Source organism: Anguilla rostrata, chromosome 1 (assembly GCF_018555375.3).
Source record: "Anguilla rostrata isolate EN2019 chromosome 1, ASM1855537v3, whole genome shotgun sequence".
Lineage (NCBI taxonomy): Eukaryota > Metazoa > Chordata > Actinopteri > Anguilliformes > Anguillidae > Anguilla > Anguilla rostrata.
In genome coordinates, this window is record NC_057933.1 from 3,151,861 (window position 1) to 3,170,202 (window position 18,342).

An 18,342-nucleotide genomic window follows, 5' to 3' on the forward strand; every position below is an offset into this window, starting at 1 on the left:
GAAATCCCTTTAAATTGTGACGAATTAAAAAAAATTTTACAGTGCGGGTTTTCCTGCAGATTCCCTTCAGGCGGACCGGATAGGATCCCAGGATAAAACAGCCCAGGTCCCAGCTATCTTTTCCTCGGATTCACGTCACTCAGTGCCACACACACGTCTGATTAACGGACAAAACAACCGAACCGTGATGACACTGTCAGCTCGCACGGTTTCTACCCCCGTGGCCGACCCTCGACGCACATCGCAGAGTTCCTGTCACGCCGGATTTCTCCCTCGCGGTATCCGGCGTGCGCTCGCGGCCAGGAGCACAGAATGTGCCGGATAGCCCCGGTGACATTTCGCAGACACGCGCTGCTCGGGCGTCACGTGCGGAACACGGATCGGCAGAACGGCATGACAAGCGGGGCTTTTTAAATGGGGATTCTTTTCATTCTTCGCATCGCACGGAAGGAATGATTCACCCTCGATGCTGCTGCTGCTGCTTGCCTGTTGTCAGGGCCCTTGGGGGGCGGCGGCGGGGGGCGGGGGTTAGGGAGAGGAGAGGCAGCTAACAAAAATCGCAATTTGTTTTATTGAAAAACGGGGGGCCCAAAATTCATAGCTACGCCCCTGTCCGCCGTTGAAACGAGATGCAGTCTTCCTGCGATAGTCCTCGAGGTCGTTCAGAAAGTAACGTGCTGGGCACAGGCAATTCACGGTCTGATTATGGGGGGGAGGTAATCACGCAGGTGGGCTCCAGTACAGCGGGAAATAAAAAAGAGAAAATAAGGAGAAGATGCCCTCGCTGGCCAGTTCATTCGATACACCTGCTCACTAACTCACGAGGTCTGCTCCTCCAGATCATTGCCTCCTCTGAATGTTTTTTCCAGTCTTGATTTCCGCTGCGACACGCAGATGGTAGGGTCAGAATTTAGCATAAACAGCATGAATCCATGGACCCATCCTGCCTTGCATCAATGGTGCAGGCTGCTGCTGCTGGTGGTGTAACGGTGTGGGGGATGTTTTCTTGGCACACATTGGGCCCCAGTTGAGCATCATTTGAATGCCGCAGCATACCTAAGCATTGTGGTTGACCGGGTGCATCCCTTTATGACCGCAGTCTGCCCTTTTTCAAACGGACGCTTCCAGCAGGATAATGCGCCGTGTCACACAGCACTCATGAGCTCAGGCTGGCTCCACAAACATGACAATGACATCAGTTTACTCCTGCAGGCCAATAGAGCACCTCTGGGATGAGGTGTGCCCTGCGATATATTGGCGGCCTGTCCAGGGTGTATTTGCTGCGACAGTATCTCCGATGCCACGCAGCTGTTGTTGCGGCAGCAGTTAACCACACACACACACATACACACACACACACACACTAGCACAAATGTGCACAAACAGAAAAGCCTGTTTGTACAACAGCCCGTGGATTACAGCATCCCCTCTCAGAGGGAGTTTGGAATGGACCACAGGACGGGCTGACGTCCCCCCCTACCCCCCCCCCCCCGCCGCCCCACACATCCCAAATCCCCACCCAAGCCTTGCAGGATTTGTCTGGGGCAGTGGGGTTTTGGGGTGGGGGGGGGGCAGGCAGCAGAGGGGGGTGCTGTCGAGGCGCACTAATCCTCGAAGGCTTTGGGCCTCCCATAGAGAAGCCCCCCCCCCCCCCCCGAACAATCCCCGCTCACTATGCCCGCACTCAATGGATTAGCCACACTTCCAGCCTCAGCGAGGGAGGGGGGAGAAAGCAGGAGGAAAGGAAATGGAACACTGAGCCTGGGGGGGGGGGGGGGGGGGGCAGGGGGCACAGGGGGATCTGGGGGGTTGAGTGTTGGGGTGGGGGGGCGACAGGTTGTTGTCTGTCTTCAGTGTACCTGCGAACTGTCTGGTGATGCAATCGGTCCTCTTGGACCCCCCATTGGAGTGTTTTGGGTTGGGGTGAGGGGACAGGTTGTCTGTCTTCAGTGTACCTGTGAACTGTCTGGTGCTGAAATCGATCCTCTTGGACCCCCCATTGGAGTGTTGGTGGGGGGGGGGGGGGGACAAGTTGTCTGTCTTCAGTGTACCTGTGAACTGTCTGGTGACGTAATCGTTCCTTGTAGACTGCCAGTAACTGTCACAGCACTCTGCCAAACAACAAGGCCCCTGGCAAATCCCATGAGGAGGGCCCCCGAATCTGAGACGCCCCAGAAACGGCCCGTTTGATGTGCTAAAGTGCCTGTTCAAAAGCTAAAAAAAGCCCCCCCCCCCCCCAGCCTGTGCCAGTCCCGATTGATACAGAGACTTTGAAGACCTCCAATTTCTATTTTACTGATTTGTTGGTTAAAAAAAAAAAAAAACGTAACTTCATCAGGCTTTAGACCAATGCTTCACCCACTAATGTCCTGAGCCTAAAATACTCCAGCATAATCAGCACCACCCTCCCCCCCCAAAATAAACTTTCTCCAATAACAGAAAATCCCATCACCCATGAAAGTATTGTATCAGGAGTCAAAGCATCAGAGCAATTTAGCCCGTCACCTGAATAATCACCAGTCACAACAAACAGGCTTTCTCGTCCAATCAGATAAGTGTGCGATAGTATGTTTCTGATGCGTTTAACTCCACTGAAAAGTGGGATCTCCGTTAAAGCAAGGCCATTTCTCACACATTCAATCAGCATTCCTGGGAACATCTCAGAAAAGATAAGCTTTGGTACAATGACGGTGACCCAACTAAAGAAAGATCTGGACGATCTTTTTAAGAGGCTCCATTTTAGGCGTTCAGTAGCTCAGTCTCAGAGCCATTCGCACAGCTTACATTCTTTGCACACAGGCCATTTATACAGCTGGATGTTTTACTGAAGCAGTACAGGATAAGTGCCTTACGCCAGGGTACGACAGCAGAGCTCCAACTTGGAACCGAAGTCACAGTCTTGGAGTTATAAACCCAGTTCCCTCACCACCATGCTGCCCCAAAGAATATCAACATAATTCTATCCAGATAGAAAATATCGGCATTTCACAAGCAGTTACTGAGTTAGCTGGATAACTGCACTGAGTAAACCCTGTTCACGGCAGGATTACTGAGTTAGCTGGATAACTGCACTGAGTAAAACCCTGTATCACAGAGCAGGGTTACTGAGTAGCTGGATAACTGCACTGAGTAAAACCCATATCAGAGCAGGGTTCTGAGTTACTGGATACTGCACTGAGTAAAACCCTGTATCACAGAGCAGGATTACTGAGTTAGCTGGATAACTGCACTGAGTAAAACCCTGTATCACAGAGCAGGATTACTGAGTTAGCTGGATAACTGCACTGAGTAAAACCCTGTATCACAGAGCAGGATTACTGAGTTAGCTGGATAACTGTGCTGAGTAAAACCCAGAACAGCTCTTTTTTCACTTCAGTCCATGTTCCAGATTTGGGGGGTATTCCAGGTTTTACTCAGTGAAGTTATCCAGCTAACGCAGTAGTCCCGCTTCGTGAAACAGGGCCCAAGCTGGCATTCATCCAAAATTAATGTTCCTTTCATTGTTGTTGCCAAATCTGCTGATTTCAGTGAATACTGAAGTCACAACATCCCACTGGAAGGGGAAAAAGTAACAGCTGCGTAAAGCCATTTCTTTAACACTTAAAGACAAAGGACAGGGCCGGTTATTCTGCGTCTTGGCTATGGATTAAAAGCCCTCATCGTTTCATCTGTCTCAGTGTGTGTTTTGCATTGTGGAGAGGAGAGGAGTTCTAAAAAAAAAAAAACCTTTCGGGGTAACCACAGAACTAAAAGCACATGCGAGCAGAGCTGTAGACCCAGGACGACATTTTCCGCATTCCTGGCGAAACAAATGTTACCCAGAAGCCCAAAGACAAGATAAACTGTACCAGCGAGGCTCTGTAGCAACAGGGCCACTAAGACCCCCTATTTAAGTCCTGTAAAAAATTTTTTTTTTTAAAGTCTCTATCCCCCCTGAAATAACATGGTACATCACCAAGTGGCTGGCATCCAGTGATTTCATGCAGGAGGCTGATTCCCCCCCCCCCCCCCCATGACATGGAGCTCGCATTTGCACTCCAGACTGAAGAGAAGTCAGTTCAAGTTCAGTTCAGCCAGACAAACCAGTTTACGTCTCTTTTATCTCCTGCATTAAAACAAAAGATGAGAGCAGATAATTAACATGCAAAATCTGCCTTGCAGAGGCATAATGGCTCCTGTGTACCTGTCCAGGCTGGTTTAGAGGGCTGTCCAATCAGAGCAGGTAATTGAAGCTGATGAGGAGAGAGAGGCTCCATGAAGCTAAAATGGGTGGAGCAAACATAGGCTACCGATGACTCACTGATTTCAACCAATCATTGTGGTTTATTTTGGTAACCAAAATCTTTTGATTGGCTCAAAGAAATCCCATTGTTAACAGCTGTATTATAGCTGCACTGGCTGAGGCTAATGAAACCGCATATTGCATAAATTAAGCATCATAAATTGAGCACCTGGTCAGCTTGTGTCCCGCCCCTCCTCTCTACAGGTGAGGGAAGATACAGGTGAGTCTTCCTGGGTAGGTAACAGGAGTCTCTGATTGTGTATTAGAGTGCAGAACATCCATTACCACAGCACTGATCTTGTTGATAACCCTGCAATGAAATTTCAGAAGATGCATTAAATGTGTCATTTTCACCAAACTTTCATATAAAAGGGATTTACTAGCTCTAGCAATACTACATATAACCCAACACCCGCAAACCTATTTGATATTTAAAGTGCAACAGGCTCAGTCTCCCTCTTATACCTACCATGACACTTATCAATGATACCAACCCCTGCCCCCCCCTCCCCCCCACCTCAGCAACCCTGGCCCGGAGTACTGCACAGTAAAATTTATTTTCCCATAGTCCACCTGGGCCACCAACAAAACAGGACAGGAATGAATCAGAGAAGCCGCCAAGATACTGAACTCCAGTGTCACCGATATGATCTCAGCACTCATTCTGCAGCTGAGTCTCTCAAGGACGTTTCAGCAGACAGCCCATTTAATTTACAGCAGCTACCCGGAGTTCAGACCCGCTTGGCATTGTGGGTAATTACAGATATAAATCGCACGGCGCAGACTTCCCACAAAGAGCCCTTTCTGATTTATTTAGTCGGCTTAGAGCTGAAGGATGTGTTTACTTATTTATTTGTTTATTTATTAATTTACTTTAGCAAAGGGCGAGTCATGAAGAGAAAACAGGGTTGGTTTAGGAGACAGTTTTGGGGAAGAATCTCAGTCTCAGAGCTCACCCAACACCTGCTGCCGCTGCTGCAGAGAAAGGGGGAGGGGCTTGTGCCCACAGCTGGTGTGGAATTCAGATGAGGGTACGGCTGCAGCGTCTGCCAGAGAGGGAACTGGGAGGGAGAAAAGGAGAGAACACAAGAGCGAGAGCGAGCAAGAGAGAGCAAGAGAGAGAGAGAGAGAGAAGTGGGAGAGGGAGAGAGAGTAACATACACACTGATCACATTCTCTCAATCCATTGTCTCATTGTCTGTGGTAGTGTCCAAACATAAAAACCATTCAAGACTACGTGCGTGTGAGTTTTGTGCAGATGAAAGACTACACCCTTGATGAGTGTGTGTGTGTGTGTGCACGTGTGAGTACGGTTATGCATGTGTATGTGTGCAAGTCCTTCAACAACACTGTTAACAATTCAAACCTTTATCATAATGTTTCATCTTAAAACCTGAAATCACAACTATAAAGTGAAGACTTGCAGAGCAATGGATGGAAGGTAGGAAACACTACACAAAAAGACACAGGAAACAAACCAGCAACACTGTGACTGTGAGGAACAGGAAACTTCTGTCATTCTAATAAAGTTTTAATTGTTCAAACCCTGAGGATGTTAAAACCCCTTCCCCCCTCAACCCCACCCCAACAGTTGGAACCACCTGCTCTGCCCCCCCCCCCACCTCTGACCCCCACACACTGCAGCGTGGTGCGCTCAGCACTGAGAAACAGAATTCCATTCTGCCGCTCGGATTCCGGAATGCAGGGTACTGCACCCACATTCCGGGGAGCGTACAGCAGACAGAAGGGGTGTCGTGGGTCACGGCGCATATTTCGGCGTGCTTAGGGGAACCCCCCACCTCCCCCTCCCCCTCCCCTCCCCCCACCCGACCCCGAGTGCAGCAACAACAGCCCCTCCTGTCTCACATTAGTGTTACTGTGGATCCCGTATGGAACCCTTCACATCACACTGAGTCACTGAAGCGTTCTGACAGGGCGTGTTCACTCTCTCTCTCTCACACGTACATGGACATATAAATACACACACACACACACGCACACAGACACAAGTGCACACACACAAACACACACACACACAAACACGCTCACTAACACACACAAACACACACACACACACACAAACACACACACACACACACACACACACTCACACACAAACACATACACACACACACACACACTCACACACACACACAAACACACACAAACACACACACAAACACATACACACACACACAGATGCATGTGCACGCACACACACACGTGCACACACAAACACACGCACACATGCTCTCTAACACACACAGATGCACGCACACACACACACACAGATGCACATGCACGCACACACACACACACACAGATGCTCGTGCATGCACACACACATGAACATGTGCACACACAGATGCATGCACACACACACACACAGATGCACATACCCACAAACACACACACACACATGCACACGAGCACACACATACAGATGCATGCACACACACACATACATGCACGTGTACACACACACACACACAGATATGGGACTGCAGTAGCCCAGCACAGCTCTTACCTGTCGGGTGTGATTCTCACTCTTCCATGCACACAGCCCAGTCCAGCGGCTCCTGCACACAGCTTGTTCTTGGCGCTACTCCTGATCCCGGTCATGACCATCATGACCTTCAAGGGTCTCTCGCAGAACCAACGAGGGCTTTCCTTTCAGATACACTGTTATTTTCAACCGGCAGTGTGGGGGAGGGGGTGGTGCAGGGTTACAGAATAAGGTGAGGTGACAGACATACTGAATAACAGCAGCATTACGTTATGTTTTGCGTGACTGACCTCAGCTCAACCTTGCAATAAAAAGTAAACAAAAAAATATGCATACATTCAAATTTATTTTCATAAATTTTAAATACTTTTACTCCACACTTCTAGAAATGAACTCTCAAACAGTTAATGGTGTGACCTTTATCCTTTAATTATTGTGATGGCAGTAAAATATTCTTCCTCTACATACTACAGTTATGCAGATGAAAGGTCCATAAATTAATGCAAAAGGTTTTATATATCTAGGAGCAATTATTATTTCTTCACCAAGCATTGGAATTATGCAGTCTTACAAAATGATGCTGTACACAGGCGACCTCTGCTGGCCAGTCTGAGAAACTGCACGCAATGACCCAAATATGAAATTTCACAGCAGAATGAACATTAGAGCAGAGTTATAATTTGCTCTGAGTAACGGGGAAGAAGGAGTGAGTCACGGTGATATTTCCGTCGGGCCATTCGAGCCTGACTGCAATCACATGGCTTCTGATCTGGACTCTGGCTCGCTGGTCTCTGCTTTGCCTCCACACGTGTCCATGAGCTGTGATCGAGGCAGAATCAGCCTCCATTTACTGCCGACTGAGAATGATGAGGGCAATGACGCAATGTTGAGAACACACACACACACACACACACACACGTGCATGCACACACGCGCACACACACACACACACACACACACACACAGACACACACATGTGCATGCACACGCACACACACACACAAACACACATGCGCTTACAAAACCACATGTATGCACACACACACACACACATACATAGATTTACACACACAAGCACATGCATGTGCACATACACACACACACACAAAAACACACACAAGCACACGTACACACAAAAGTACATTTATGCACCCCCACCCCCACCCCCCGCCCCTGAGCACACAATGAAATCCTGGCTCTGCAAATAACAGACAGAGAAAACACCGGTTTCCACGGTGATGTCAACAGAATGAAAACAGTCGAGGAAGAACGTCTGGAACGTTTAGTCTGAACAACACGCTACATCACTTCTTCCACAAGGCGCCATGGCGCATGTGCGCAGACACAGAAACACACACACACACACACACACACACACATGCACGGACGAGCACATGCACACCAGCAAGTTTCTTTCATAATAATTCTACAGAGTTTCTATAGCTGTTAACTCTCTAAAGTGTATTCTTAGGCTTACCCCCCAGTAGATTCTAACACCGCACTCAGGTGGTAAAGTAATATTACAAATTGTCACTTATTAATATTCAGAGGAATAAAAGAAGAAAAAAATGAGACTAGGAGCATTGGAGTTTTATTTTAAAAAAACATTCACACATGAAATTTTGTTTTAACAGGCTGCAACATTTTTGGTTCCCCTTTCAGGGTACAAAAAGTACTCCGGGTGCGAGCCAGTGCGAACACGTTTTAGGGCAGTCAGTTCCCCCGTTGACTCCAGATAATTATTTCAAACATTACAGGGCTGGCTAGCTGGCGGATGAATTGGAACAGCCTTTTCAGTGACTGCCTCTGGACCAACCGTGCAAATAAAACACAAAATACACAATCACAATCGCAGTAAACAAGTATAAAAGTGCACGGCACGCAGCGAAATCATTAAGCTCATGTTCGTTAATAGCTCCCACCCCATCCGTACTGCTCTGTTTTAGCCAAATACTTAATTAGCTCCAGTGCTAATTAAACCCTGTCAACAGCCTATCCCACTGCCAAGAACAGAATAAATTACACAGTCAAAATAACTCAGGCAAGGAAGGCCTGAAATGTTCCATTACACCCTTAAACTGGAATACACCGAAATATATACTGTATATATTTGGACTTTTCTGAGAATATCATCTTAAATATAGTGCAATATGGTTTTTAAAAAAAAAACATATTACAGTCCAAATCTGAAAAAGATATCGCAACATTTGTAAGCACATGGGAAAATATTCAAATTATTTGCCCATGTTGTCCAAACGTTGCACCATCTTTCATTATCCAGATACTATATTTCATTTATCTACATAGCAGAATACTCCATTTTGATATGGCAATGCCTGCATCTCTGCACATCTGAAATGACAGACGTATGCAGGCGTTTCTGGACCTCATTAGCAGTGAAACCGATGGTACACACACTGCAAAAAAAAAAGTCTTCTCTGAACAAGCGTTTTAGTCTTGTAATGAGACATCAAATCTTAATTTTCTATCTCTAAAGCAGAAAATATTCGCTTGTCTTAAATTACTTTTTGCTTGTAAAGACAAATTGTTTTACCCCTTTGGTCATTCATTAATCTTTAAATCTTGAAATGAACCAAACTGTTTCACCTCATTGGCAATCTTATTGTCTTAATAAGCAAAAAAGTCAAACTCTAAATATAACACACAAAAATAATTAAGACAGACTTATTTGCAGTGCATTGACCACAATCCTCTTCTCCAGCTCCCTCAGCTACATTAATAAAACCCTGCTGTACTCCAAGAACAAGAGTAAAATGTACACAATATTGCACTATACTGACATGATATTTGCATAAATACTCAATATTAATCCCTGTATTTTCCCTGTTTATGTCGTATAAGCATCTCCACCCTTTCTATTACTCTCTATCTAGTATGACGAAAACAGCTGAAGTGGAAAGAAGCTTGAATATATAAATACATATTAAGAGTGAGTAGCTTCTGTGAAAAGGAATTAGTGAATCGCAGTCTTATCAAAACCACCCCCTGAGAAAAAGTTCCATCGCTCCAGCGATCTCTAGCGGAAAAACAGTCACAAGTTAGCTTATTTATATCAAAAATATATTTGTTTTTGGTACCCATTTTTGGATCACACACTAAAGACACATACACACACACACACGCGCACACACACGTGCACACGCGCACACACGCACACACACGTGCACACGCACACACACACGCACACGCACACACACGCAGACACAGTACAAATAGCGCAGGTCACCGAGGCTTAACACTTTCCTCATGAAGCTGGCAACATCTATCAACACCCAAGTCTGGCATTCCGCGTGTTGGTGAGCAGTCATTAGTTAAGGACACTTGAACGCTTCATCCTTGTCGTTTAGGTGCATTGACCTCGTGGGTAACGTGTCAGAGGTCATGTGTCAGAGGTCACGGGTCACGATCTTGGCGACTGTCACCGGGAGGACCCTGGGAGCCGTTGGAGGCCTCCCGCGCAGACGTGATGGCGGCCCAGACACGGCACAGCATCCCGCCTCTGAGGACAGAGAACAGCCAATCAGCACAAGCGTGGCGGAGAACAGCCAATCAGCACACGTGTGGCAGAGAAGAGCCAAACAGCACAAGCGTGGCAGAGAACAGCCAATCAGCTCAAGCATGGCAGTTCTGTGAGGAATAATAACAGCCAATAAGAACAACTGTTGTTGGTCTCAGAGGACAGGGAACAGCCAATCAGAACAAGCTCTTCTTTGGGGAGGTGTAAGGTTGTGTGCGGAGGGCGACAGAGTGGAGGGAGAGAGAGCGAAGGGAGAGAGAGCAGAGGGCGAGAAAGTGGAGGGAGAGAGAGCGGAGGGAGAGAGAGAAGAGGGCGAGAAAGTGGAGGGCGAGAGAGCGGCCTTTCTCACCTGAGCCCACAGTACTTGAGGTCATCTCTGCAGGCCAGGTAGAGCAGGCTGGGCAGGGTGAACCTGTGAGACAGCAGCTGCACACACAAAAGGAGAGAGCGACCCAGAATCTCCATCAGTCTGTACAGCCAAATGGACATCTTACAGACTCAGCTACTGTCCAGCACTGTTCTGCCCTCTCACAACTAGCCTGCCCCTACTGGAAGATGTTGGAATTTCATCCTTGTTATTTGGTGGGTTGTGAGATAAATATAAATGATAAATTTGTACAGTATAACGTAAATGTTTCATTGATATCTGCCAAATGAAATTCTGCACCAGCTACATGCAATGAATGTAAATGCAGCCGTTTTAACACTTAACGATAAAAATATTTTTCTTTGGCTGATAAGAGTTGACAGAAAACACCGTGCGCCTACACTTGTCCATCTAAAGTCATAATGAAACTTTGTACTCATTTCCTTAAAACCTTGCATTCCGGAATACACACCTTTAGCTTTTTATGACATCAATGATGTTAAATACGGTGTGATGGTCACACCTCCCCCCCTAACAATGACAATGACATGTCAGGGACCTCCTTACTCTCGCTATGGTGTCTTCATCCACCGGAATGTTCTCTAACCAGCGCGCGATCGCTGAGCTTTCCGGATCCTTTTCCCTCCGAGGGGAAGCTCCGGGAATGTCTGAAGGAGAGGAGGAATGTGGTGAGATGTACTAAAATGGCCGCCTCTTTCTCCTTACGGGCACGGTCCTACAGAGCCACAGGGTCTGCTGGGGTCCCCAGCCCTAGTCCACAAGGTCTGCTGCTGTTTGGTGTTACTCAGCACTTAATCAGTCAGTTTATACTTGCCTCACCTTTCCTGAGGTAACGATCCCTTATGGACATGTATTCTGTAATATACTGTAAATATATGAACTTTTTGGGAAATATAATTTTTCACAATGTATTTTTTGTATGTTTTCCCATAAATGGTGCAGTGTTGCAATATCTTCATAACTGAATTACTGATTTAATTAACATAGGAGCAGCCGGAGGGTGCTCTTAGACAAAAAAAACAAAACAAAAAAAAAAACAGGGCAGCCAGGCTTATATTCCAGAGCCCGTCCTCTCTCTCTGGGCGTGTCAGAACCAGCAGCTCAGACCGCGGCATCCAGCGGGGAGAGAGACGGCGGGGAGACAGTGCTTCTGTTCTCTGCTTCTTCCTCTGACACGTTCACCGGTTCCTGTGTAACCCCCCTCCCTCTGCCTCCCTCTCCCTCCCTCCGTCCCTCCCTCCCTCCCAGCTGTGTCGCAGATCCTTTTGTGTGGAAAAAGAGGAGGCAGAATCCAGAAATGTCACGTGAACAGGATTCCCGCAGGCGAAACAAAATGGGCCCTTAAATACACGGAGACGTGGACTGACCTGTAATTATACGTGGATGTGGTATCTGCACTTGTATTTACACGTCTACGGGTATTTACGTAAGGAATTACACAGGTTTTCATTCGGCATAATATTTCTCCCAGGCGTTTTGTAAATAGTTTATTGAGCTGTATGGACTCCTTGACCAGAATCCAAACAATAGAACCTCCCAAAATAAGTTGTGATTTAAGAGACAGTGATTGGTGCAAGGAGGAGACTCTTCCCGCCTTACCGATGGGTTTCGACACACTTGTGACCCTGAGGGTAGAGATTTCGTCCTGTCTCTTCAACATGGACTCCCTCAGCAGCTTCTGGTACTCCTCCTCCCTCTCACTCAGTTGGGTCAGTAACCTGGAGCAACAGAACACATTCAAGAGCATAACCCTTTGAAGAACAGGTTTTTTTGGAATGTTTTTTTCAAGATTCTAGGTCAGTGTTCTAGAACCCTATTGTTTTCAGTTACCAGTAGTGATTGTGACATCAGCATTAGACTGTTCAGTTAAGAGCATTCTAACCACAAATTTCTGATCTCACACCTCAGCGGGTTAAAAGTGGGCAAGGCAGTTGCCTTCATTTATGTTGCTACAGCACCCTCTGCTGGCCAACTGAAGTTATCACTGCCATGTTGGTCTACCTTGGCAATAGTACACTGTGTACACTGACCGAAAATAATCAGATTATAAAATAGACCCAAACTACAACTGAGAGAAAGACAAAGACAGAGAGAGAGGGAGAGAGAAAGAGAGGAGTACCTGTTGGTTTCTTGACGCATGGAGAACAGCTGCTCGACAGCAGGGCAGACGCTGAGCTGGAAGTCGCTCAGGATGCCCGAGCTGACCGTGCTCACGACCGGCGTCATCACGTCCTCTTCCTCCTCGGGCTGCTGGGGGTCCTGCTCGTCGAGGGACGGCATCCTCCCAGAATCCTCTGCTCCGGACGCCCTCTCCGGTATGGTCTCCAGGTCGTCGGTGTCGAAGGAAGACTGCAGCTGGACCCGCAGATCTGAACAGCGCGACAGAGTCAGCCGGGGGTTCCAGCACAGCGATCAGGGGCGCAATCACCCCAAACATCCATCCATCCATCCATCCATCCGTCCATTCATCCATCAGTCCAGCCATCCATCCAGCCATCTATCCATCCGTCCATCCATCCAGCCATCAGTCCATCCATCCAGCCATCCATCCATCCAGCCATCCGTACATCCATCCATCCATCCATCCATCCAGCCATCTATCCATCCGTCCATTCATCCATCCATTATCTAACCCGCTTATCCTGGTCAGGATCACAGGGGGGATTCCGGAGCCTATCCCAGCATGCACTGGGCAAGAGGCAGGAATACCTCCTGGGCAGGTCGCCAATCTATCGCAGGGCACCCATAATCTCTTTTAGAGATAAGGGTGGGAGCAGAGAGGCTGGTCTGTGTGTTTAGTGTCTGTGAATGCTCTTTTGTTCCTAGTACTGTGGCTGGTCTGTAAAACGAGTACAGTTTCATTTGGATTTAAATGTCTTTGTTCAAAGGAAGCCTAGCTCTCTGTTCCGCAGTTTGGTTCGTTTCATTTCACCTCTGAGAAGCACAGACGCCATAAACAAGCAAAACGGGGCTGTGTGTTTTACTACGGGATCAGCAAAGGGACAAACTGAACGGCTGGAATCCGCCTCTGGATTCAGACAGTTTAATCACGCTGCAGTGTGTGTGTGTGTGTGTGTGTGTGTGTGTGTGCGTGTCTGTGTATGTGTGTATATGCTGTGTGAGTGTGTGTGTGTTGTGTGTAGTATATGCGTGTGTGTGTGTGTGTGTGTGCGTGTCTGTGTATGTGTGTATATGTGTGTAATATGCGTGTGTGTGTGTGTATGTGTGCATATGCGTGTGTGTGTGTATGTGTATGTGTGTATATGCGTGTGTGTGTGTGTGTGTCTGTGTGTGTGTGGTTGTTTCTAATACTCTTAAACATTTGTGGACGTTTGAGTGCAGCGATGTGGACAGAGGGGTGTAGCAGGAGAGGAGGAGTGGCGGGATGGGGAGGGGCAGGGCAGGGCGTGGCAGCTCACGCAGACACACCTGGAAGCAGCACAGTGATGGCGTCCTGCACGGCCTGCCTCAGAAGGTTATCCAGCGCAAACATCCAGTGCGGCTTCACCTGCTGCTGCCTCAGAACCTTCTTTACCTGTGAGAGAGAGAGAGAGAGAGAGAGAACACAGAGCTAATAACAAACACCAACCAGAACTTACTGTGAGAGAGAGAGAGAGAGACAGAGAGAGAGAGAGAACACAGAGCTTTAATAACAAACACTCCACACTCAGAAACTTCTTTACCTGTGAGAGAGAGAGAGAGAGACAGAGACAGAGAGAGAACACAGAGCTTTAATAACAAACACTCCACACTCAGAACCTTCTTTACCTGTGAGAGACAGAAGAGACCCGAAGACGAGAAGAACACAGAGCTTTAATAACAAACACTCCACACTCAGAACCTTCTTTACCTGTGTGAGAGAGAGAGAGAGACAGAGACAGAGAGAGAGAGAGAGAGCTTATAGCTTTGATAAACTCTGCATAGCCCAGGTCTCAGAGAACAAGACCAGAGGCCTGTATCTCAAAGCAGGATTACTGAGTCAGCTGGATAACTGCACTGAGTGAAAACCCGGAACCCTCCCAAATCTGGAACATGGACTGAAGTTAAAGATCTGTTCCAGGTTTTACTCAGTGCAGCCATCCAGCTAACTCAGTAAATCCCGCTTCATAGAACACAGGCCCCTGGAAAGGACCAATCACCCGAAACCAAACTGTGCCGCAGAAGGGGAACTGCCACAAACCGCCATAAACCGCCACAGCTCGCCACGCGCATGGTGACTCACCGCGTCTTGGAAGCTGAAGAGCACCGCCTGCAGGCTGCTGAGGGGAACTGCGGCGGACTGCAGGGCGGACCGCAGCTTCAGGAGGCTGTTGGTCAGGTTCTTCCTGTCCGGGGAGCGGATGTTCTCGCCCAGGCAGCCAATCAGCTCCGCGATGTGCGCGGGCGTGAGGCGGGGCCCCTCCTCCTCCTCCTGCTGCTGCACACACACACGGGGATGGTAAATGGTAAATGGACTGCATTTATATAGCGCTTTTATCCAAAGCGCTTTACAATTGATGCCTCTCATTCGCCAGAGCAGTTAGGGGTTAGGTGTCTTGCTCAAGGACACTTCGACACACCCAGGGCGGGGTTTGAACCGGCAACCCTCCGACTGCCAGACAATCGGTCTTACCTCCTGAGCTATGTCACCCCACAGGTGAAACGCTCAAACACTCGCACAACACACACACACGGGGAGAAACGCTCCAACGCTCGGGTAGGAGCGTAGAGAAACGCCGAAACACAAAGGCACAGGCACAGGGCTACACCCCATTAAAAATTGCTACACCCCATATGCCTGGGCCTCCCAGCAAGGACCTGCAAGGGTATGAAACATTCATTACATCATCTGCGTTTGGCAGATAGATGCTTTTATTCACAGCAACTTACACAGAATTTGGTTTTTTTTTTGTTGCCATTTTTCTCCCATTTTCTCCCCAATTTAGTCGTTATACCAATTCCCCGTGTGTATCATGGTCCTGGTCGATGCGCTATCCTTCTGTTGGTCTGGGGAGGGTGTAGGCTACCACATGCCTCCTCCGATACATGCGGAGTCGCCAGCCGCTTCTTTTCACCTGACAGCGAGGAGTTTCACTGGGAGAGCGTAACGCGTGCGGAGGTTCACGCTATCTCCCCCAGATCCCCTCCCTGCCGACCAACCAGTAGGAGTCGCTAATGCAATGATCAGGACTCATACCCTCACCGGCTTCCCACCCGCGAACACTGCCAATTGTGTTTGTAGGAACGTCTGACCAAGCCGGAAGTACCGCTGCCGGGGATTGCACCCGGGTCTCTGCGGTGGTAGGCGAGTGCTTATACCTCTACACTACACAGACGGCACAATGGCAGTGTCCTACATGGGAATCGAACCTGCAAGCTAGCCTACCCAATATACCACACTGCCATCCCATTCACATTGCCACACGGGAAGGAGACATCGAGAGAAAGAAACACACACACACACACACACACACACACTCACACTCAGTCACGCAAACAGGAAATGGACCGCTTCAAATGCACACACACGCTCAGACACACATACGCACAAAAGAAATAGAACGCTGAAAAAAATCCCACAGTGAGTAAGCATGCTTGCCCTTGGGCACCAGATCTGGGCCAGATGAGATAATTTATGTTCACTTCGAAGAATCAAGGAACTGCGTCAAGAGAAACTTTGAAGGTGGCATAACACTCACACGTCAGAAATGTAAAGTTTTTTTTTTTAATTACAGGGCTGTACTTCCTTAAAATTTATTTGAAATACCTTATTCCCGAAGAGACAGGGAGAAATGCTCAGACACATCCACAGGAAACGGACAACCAGAGAACCCTGGCACAAGTGTACTCACTCACACCAGAGCTACCAGAACAGAGCTATACTCTGAAATAGAGCATACCAGAACAGAGCTATACTCTGAAATAGAGCATACCAGAACAGAGCTATACTCTGAAATAGAGCATACCAGAACAGAGCTATACTCTGAAATAGAGCATACCAGAACAGAGCTATACTCTGAAATAGAGCATACCAGAACAGAGCTATACTCTGAAATAGAGCGTACCAGAGCTAACAGAACAGAGCTATACTCTGAAATACTTTAGACCTCTGGCCACCAGTAAAATCCTGGCAGAGTACAGTTTTAATTTTGGACGTATTTTCACCCATATTCTGAATTCATCCGTCGTTATTGATTTATTTTGGTTATGCGAAAAGATCTGAGATCTTCCGGACTGTTTTCAAATTTTGTTGATATCTAAAGAATTTATCAAATAGCGAATTTATTTGACTCAGTTTTGGTGGGTACACAATCGCACGCACACGTACACACACACACACAAACACGTCACCTGTGGTTTTGGCAGCAGAAGGAAGAAGGAGCCACACTTTGACCTTCATGCGGTTTCTCGGTTACCAGCGTAAATATTATTTTGGCAACAGGAAACACAGACTGTACACCCACCTCCTCAAACAGCATCTTTGGCCAGTTAACCCAAAGCAAGAGCATCTGAGGACACTATCAGCGTATCACTTACAGTTGAAACACAAGAGCATCCTTACATTTTACAGGCGGATAACTACAATCAGACCGTCCTGAGCCAAAGCCATGGGGCTGCATAGAACATTGGCACGTTGTTCGGTTGGCAGGGAAGTGGCTGGGGAAACAGGGCTTATAATGCAGAGGTTGCAGGCTTGAATCCCAGCTGCTTACTCTGAATTTGCTTCTGAAAATATCCAGCTGAGTAAATTCCCTGCGTGTAAAGACGAAGCTGCGCGCGTGGCCCTGGATAAGAGAACCTGGCTGAAATGTAAATGTTTGGTCACCAGCGGCTGACAGGCAGGGCAGGACTGAGAGGGCTCAGGCGGTTCAGGTGTGTTACCTGGGGCAGGGTTTTTGGTGATAGTGGCAGCGGTGGCAGTGTGGTGGGGGGGCACTGGCTCAGAGGTCAGGTGTGTTACCTGGGGCAGGGTCTTTAGTGGTGGTGGCGGTTTGGGGTGTGGCTCAGGGGTCAGGTGTGTTACCTGCGGCAGGGTCATTAGCGAGGGCTGCAGTTTTGGGGTGTGGCTCAGGGGTCAGGTGTGTTTTAGTGGTGGTGGTGGTGGTGGCGGTTTGGGGTGTGGCTCAGGGGTCAGGTGTGTTACCTGTAGCAGGGTCATTAGCGAGGGCTGCAGTTTTGGGGTGTGGCTCAGGGGTCAGGTATGTTACCTGCGGCAGGGTCATTAGTGGTGGTGGCGGTTTGGGGTGTGGCTCAGGGGTCAGGTGTGTTACCTGTAGCAGGGTCATTAGCGAGGGCTGCAGTTTTGGGGTGTGGCTCAGGGGTCAGGTGTGTTACCTGCGGCAAGCTCTCCCTGAGGTTGGACACCACGGTGTTGATGTATTCGGTCAGGACCCTGTGCAGGGTGGCCCGTCTCTCGCTGTCCTTCCTCAGGAGGAAGAGGCCCAGGTTCTCATCTGTGGAGGAGGGGCTGCCCATATCGAGGGAGGGGTCATCTGGCACCCTGTGGGGGGGGGGGGGGAAAGCGCCTTTGCTTTTCATCTTAAAATAAGAAAGATCTACAGTCGACCTGTAACAGCATAATCAGCAGTAGTGCAATACTGCTTTCCAGGACCTGCGGCCGATATCACAAAGCAGGATTACTGAGTTAG

General features: G+C 48.2%; 1 protein-coding gene across 1 annotated transcript in view; it reads right to left on the reverse strand.

The window, feature by feature from the left end:
• Window positions 1-8,363: 8,363 nt before the first annotated feature.
• Window positions 8,364-18,342, reverse strand: part of si:ch211-1i11.3 (mitogen-activated protein kinase kinase kinase 5) — a 31,659-nt gene continuing 21,680 nt past the window's right edge. Inside the window, exons 20-27 of the mRNA XM_064307866.1 lie at window positions 18,029-18,194; window positions 14,937-15,131; window positions 14,144-14,249; window positions 12,834-13,083; window positions 12,314-12,432; window positions 11,261-11,361; window positions 10,676-10,752; window positions 8,364-10,308 (exon numbers count right to left, since the gene is read on the reverse strand). Of these exons, the coding sequence (XP_064163936.1) occupies window positions 10,203-10,308; window positions 10,676-10,752; window positions 11,261-11,361; window positions 12,314-12,432; window positions 12,834-13,083; window positions 14,144-14,249; window positions 14,937-15,131; window positions 18,029-18,194 (1,120 nt within the window). The 3' untranslated portion in view covers window positions 8,364-10,202. The remainder of the gene's footprint in view (window positions 10,309-10,675; window positions 10,753-11,260; window positions 11,362-12,313; window positions 12,433-12,833; window positions 13,084-14,143; window positions 14,250-14,936; window positions 15,132-18,028; window positions 18,195-18,342) is intronic.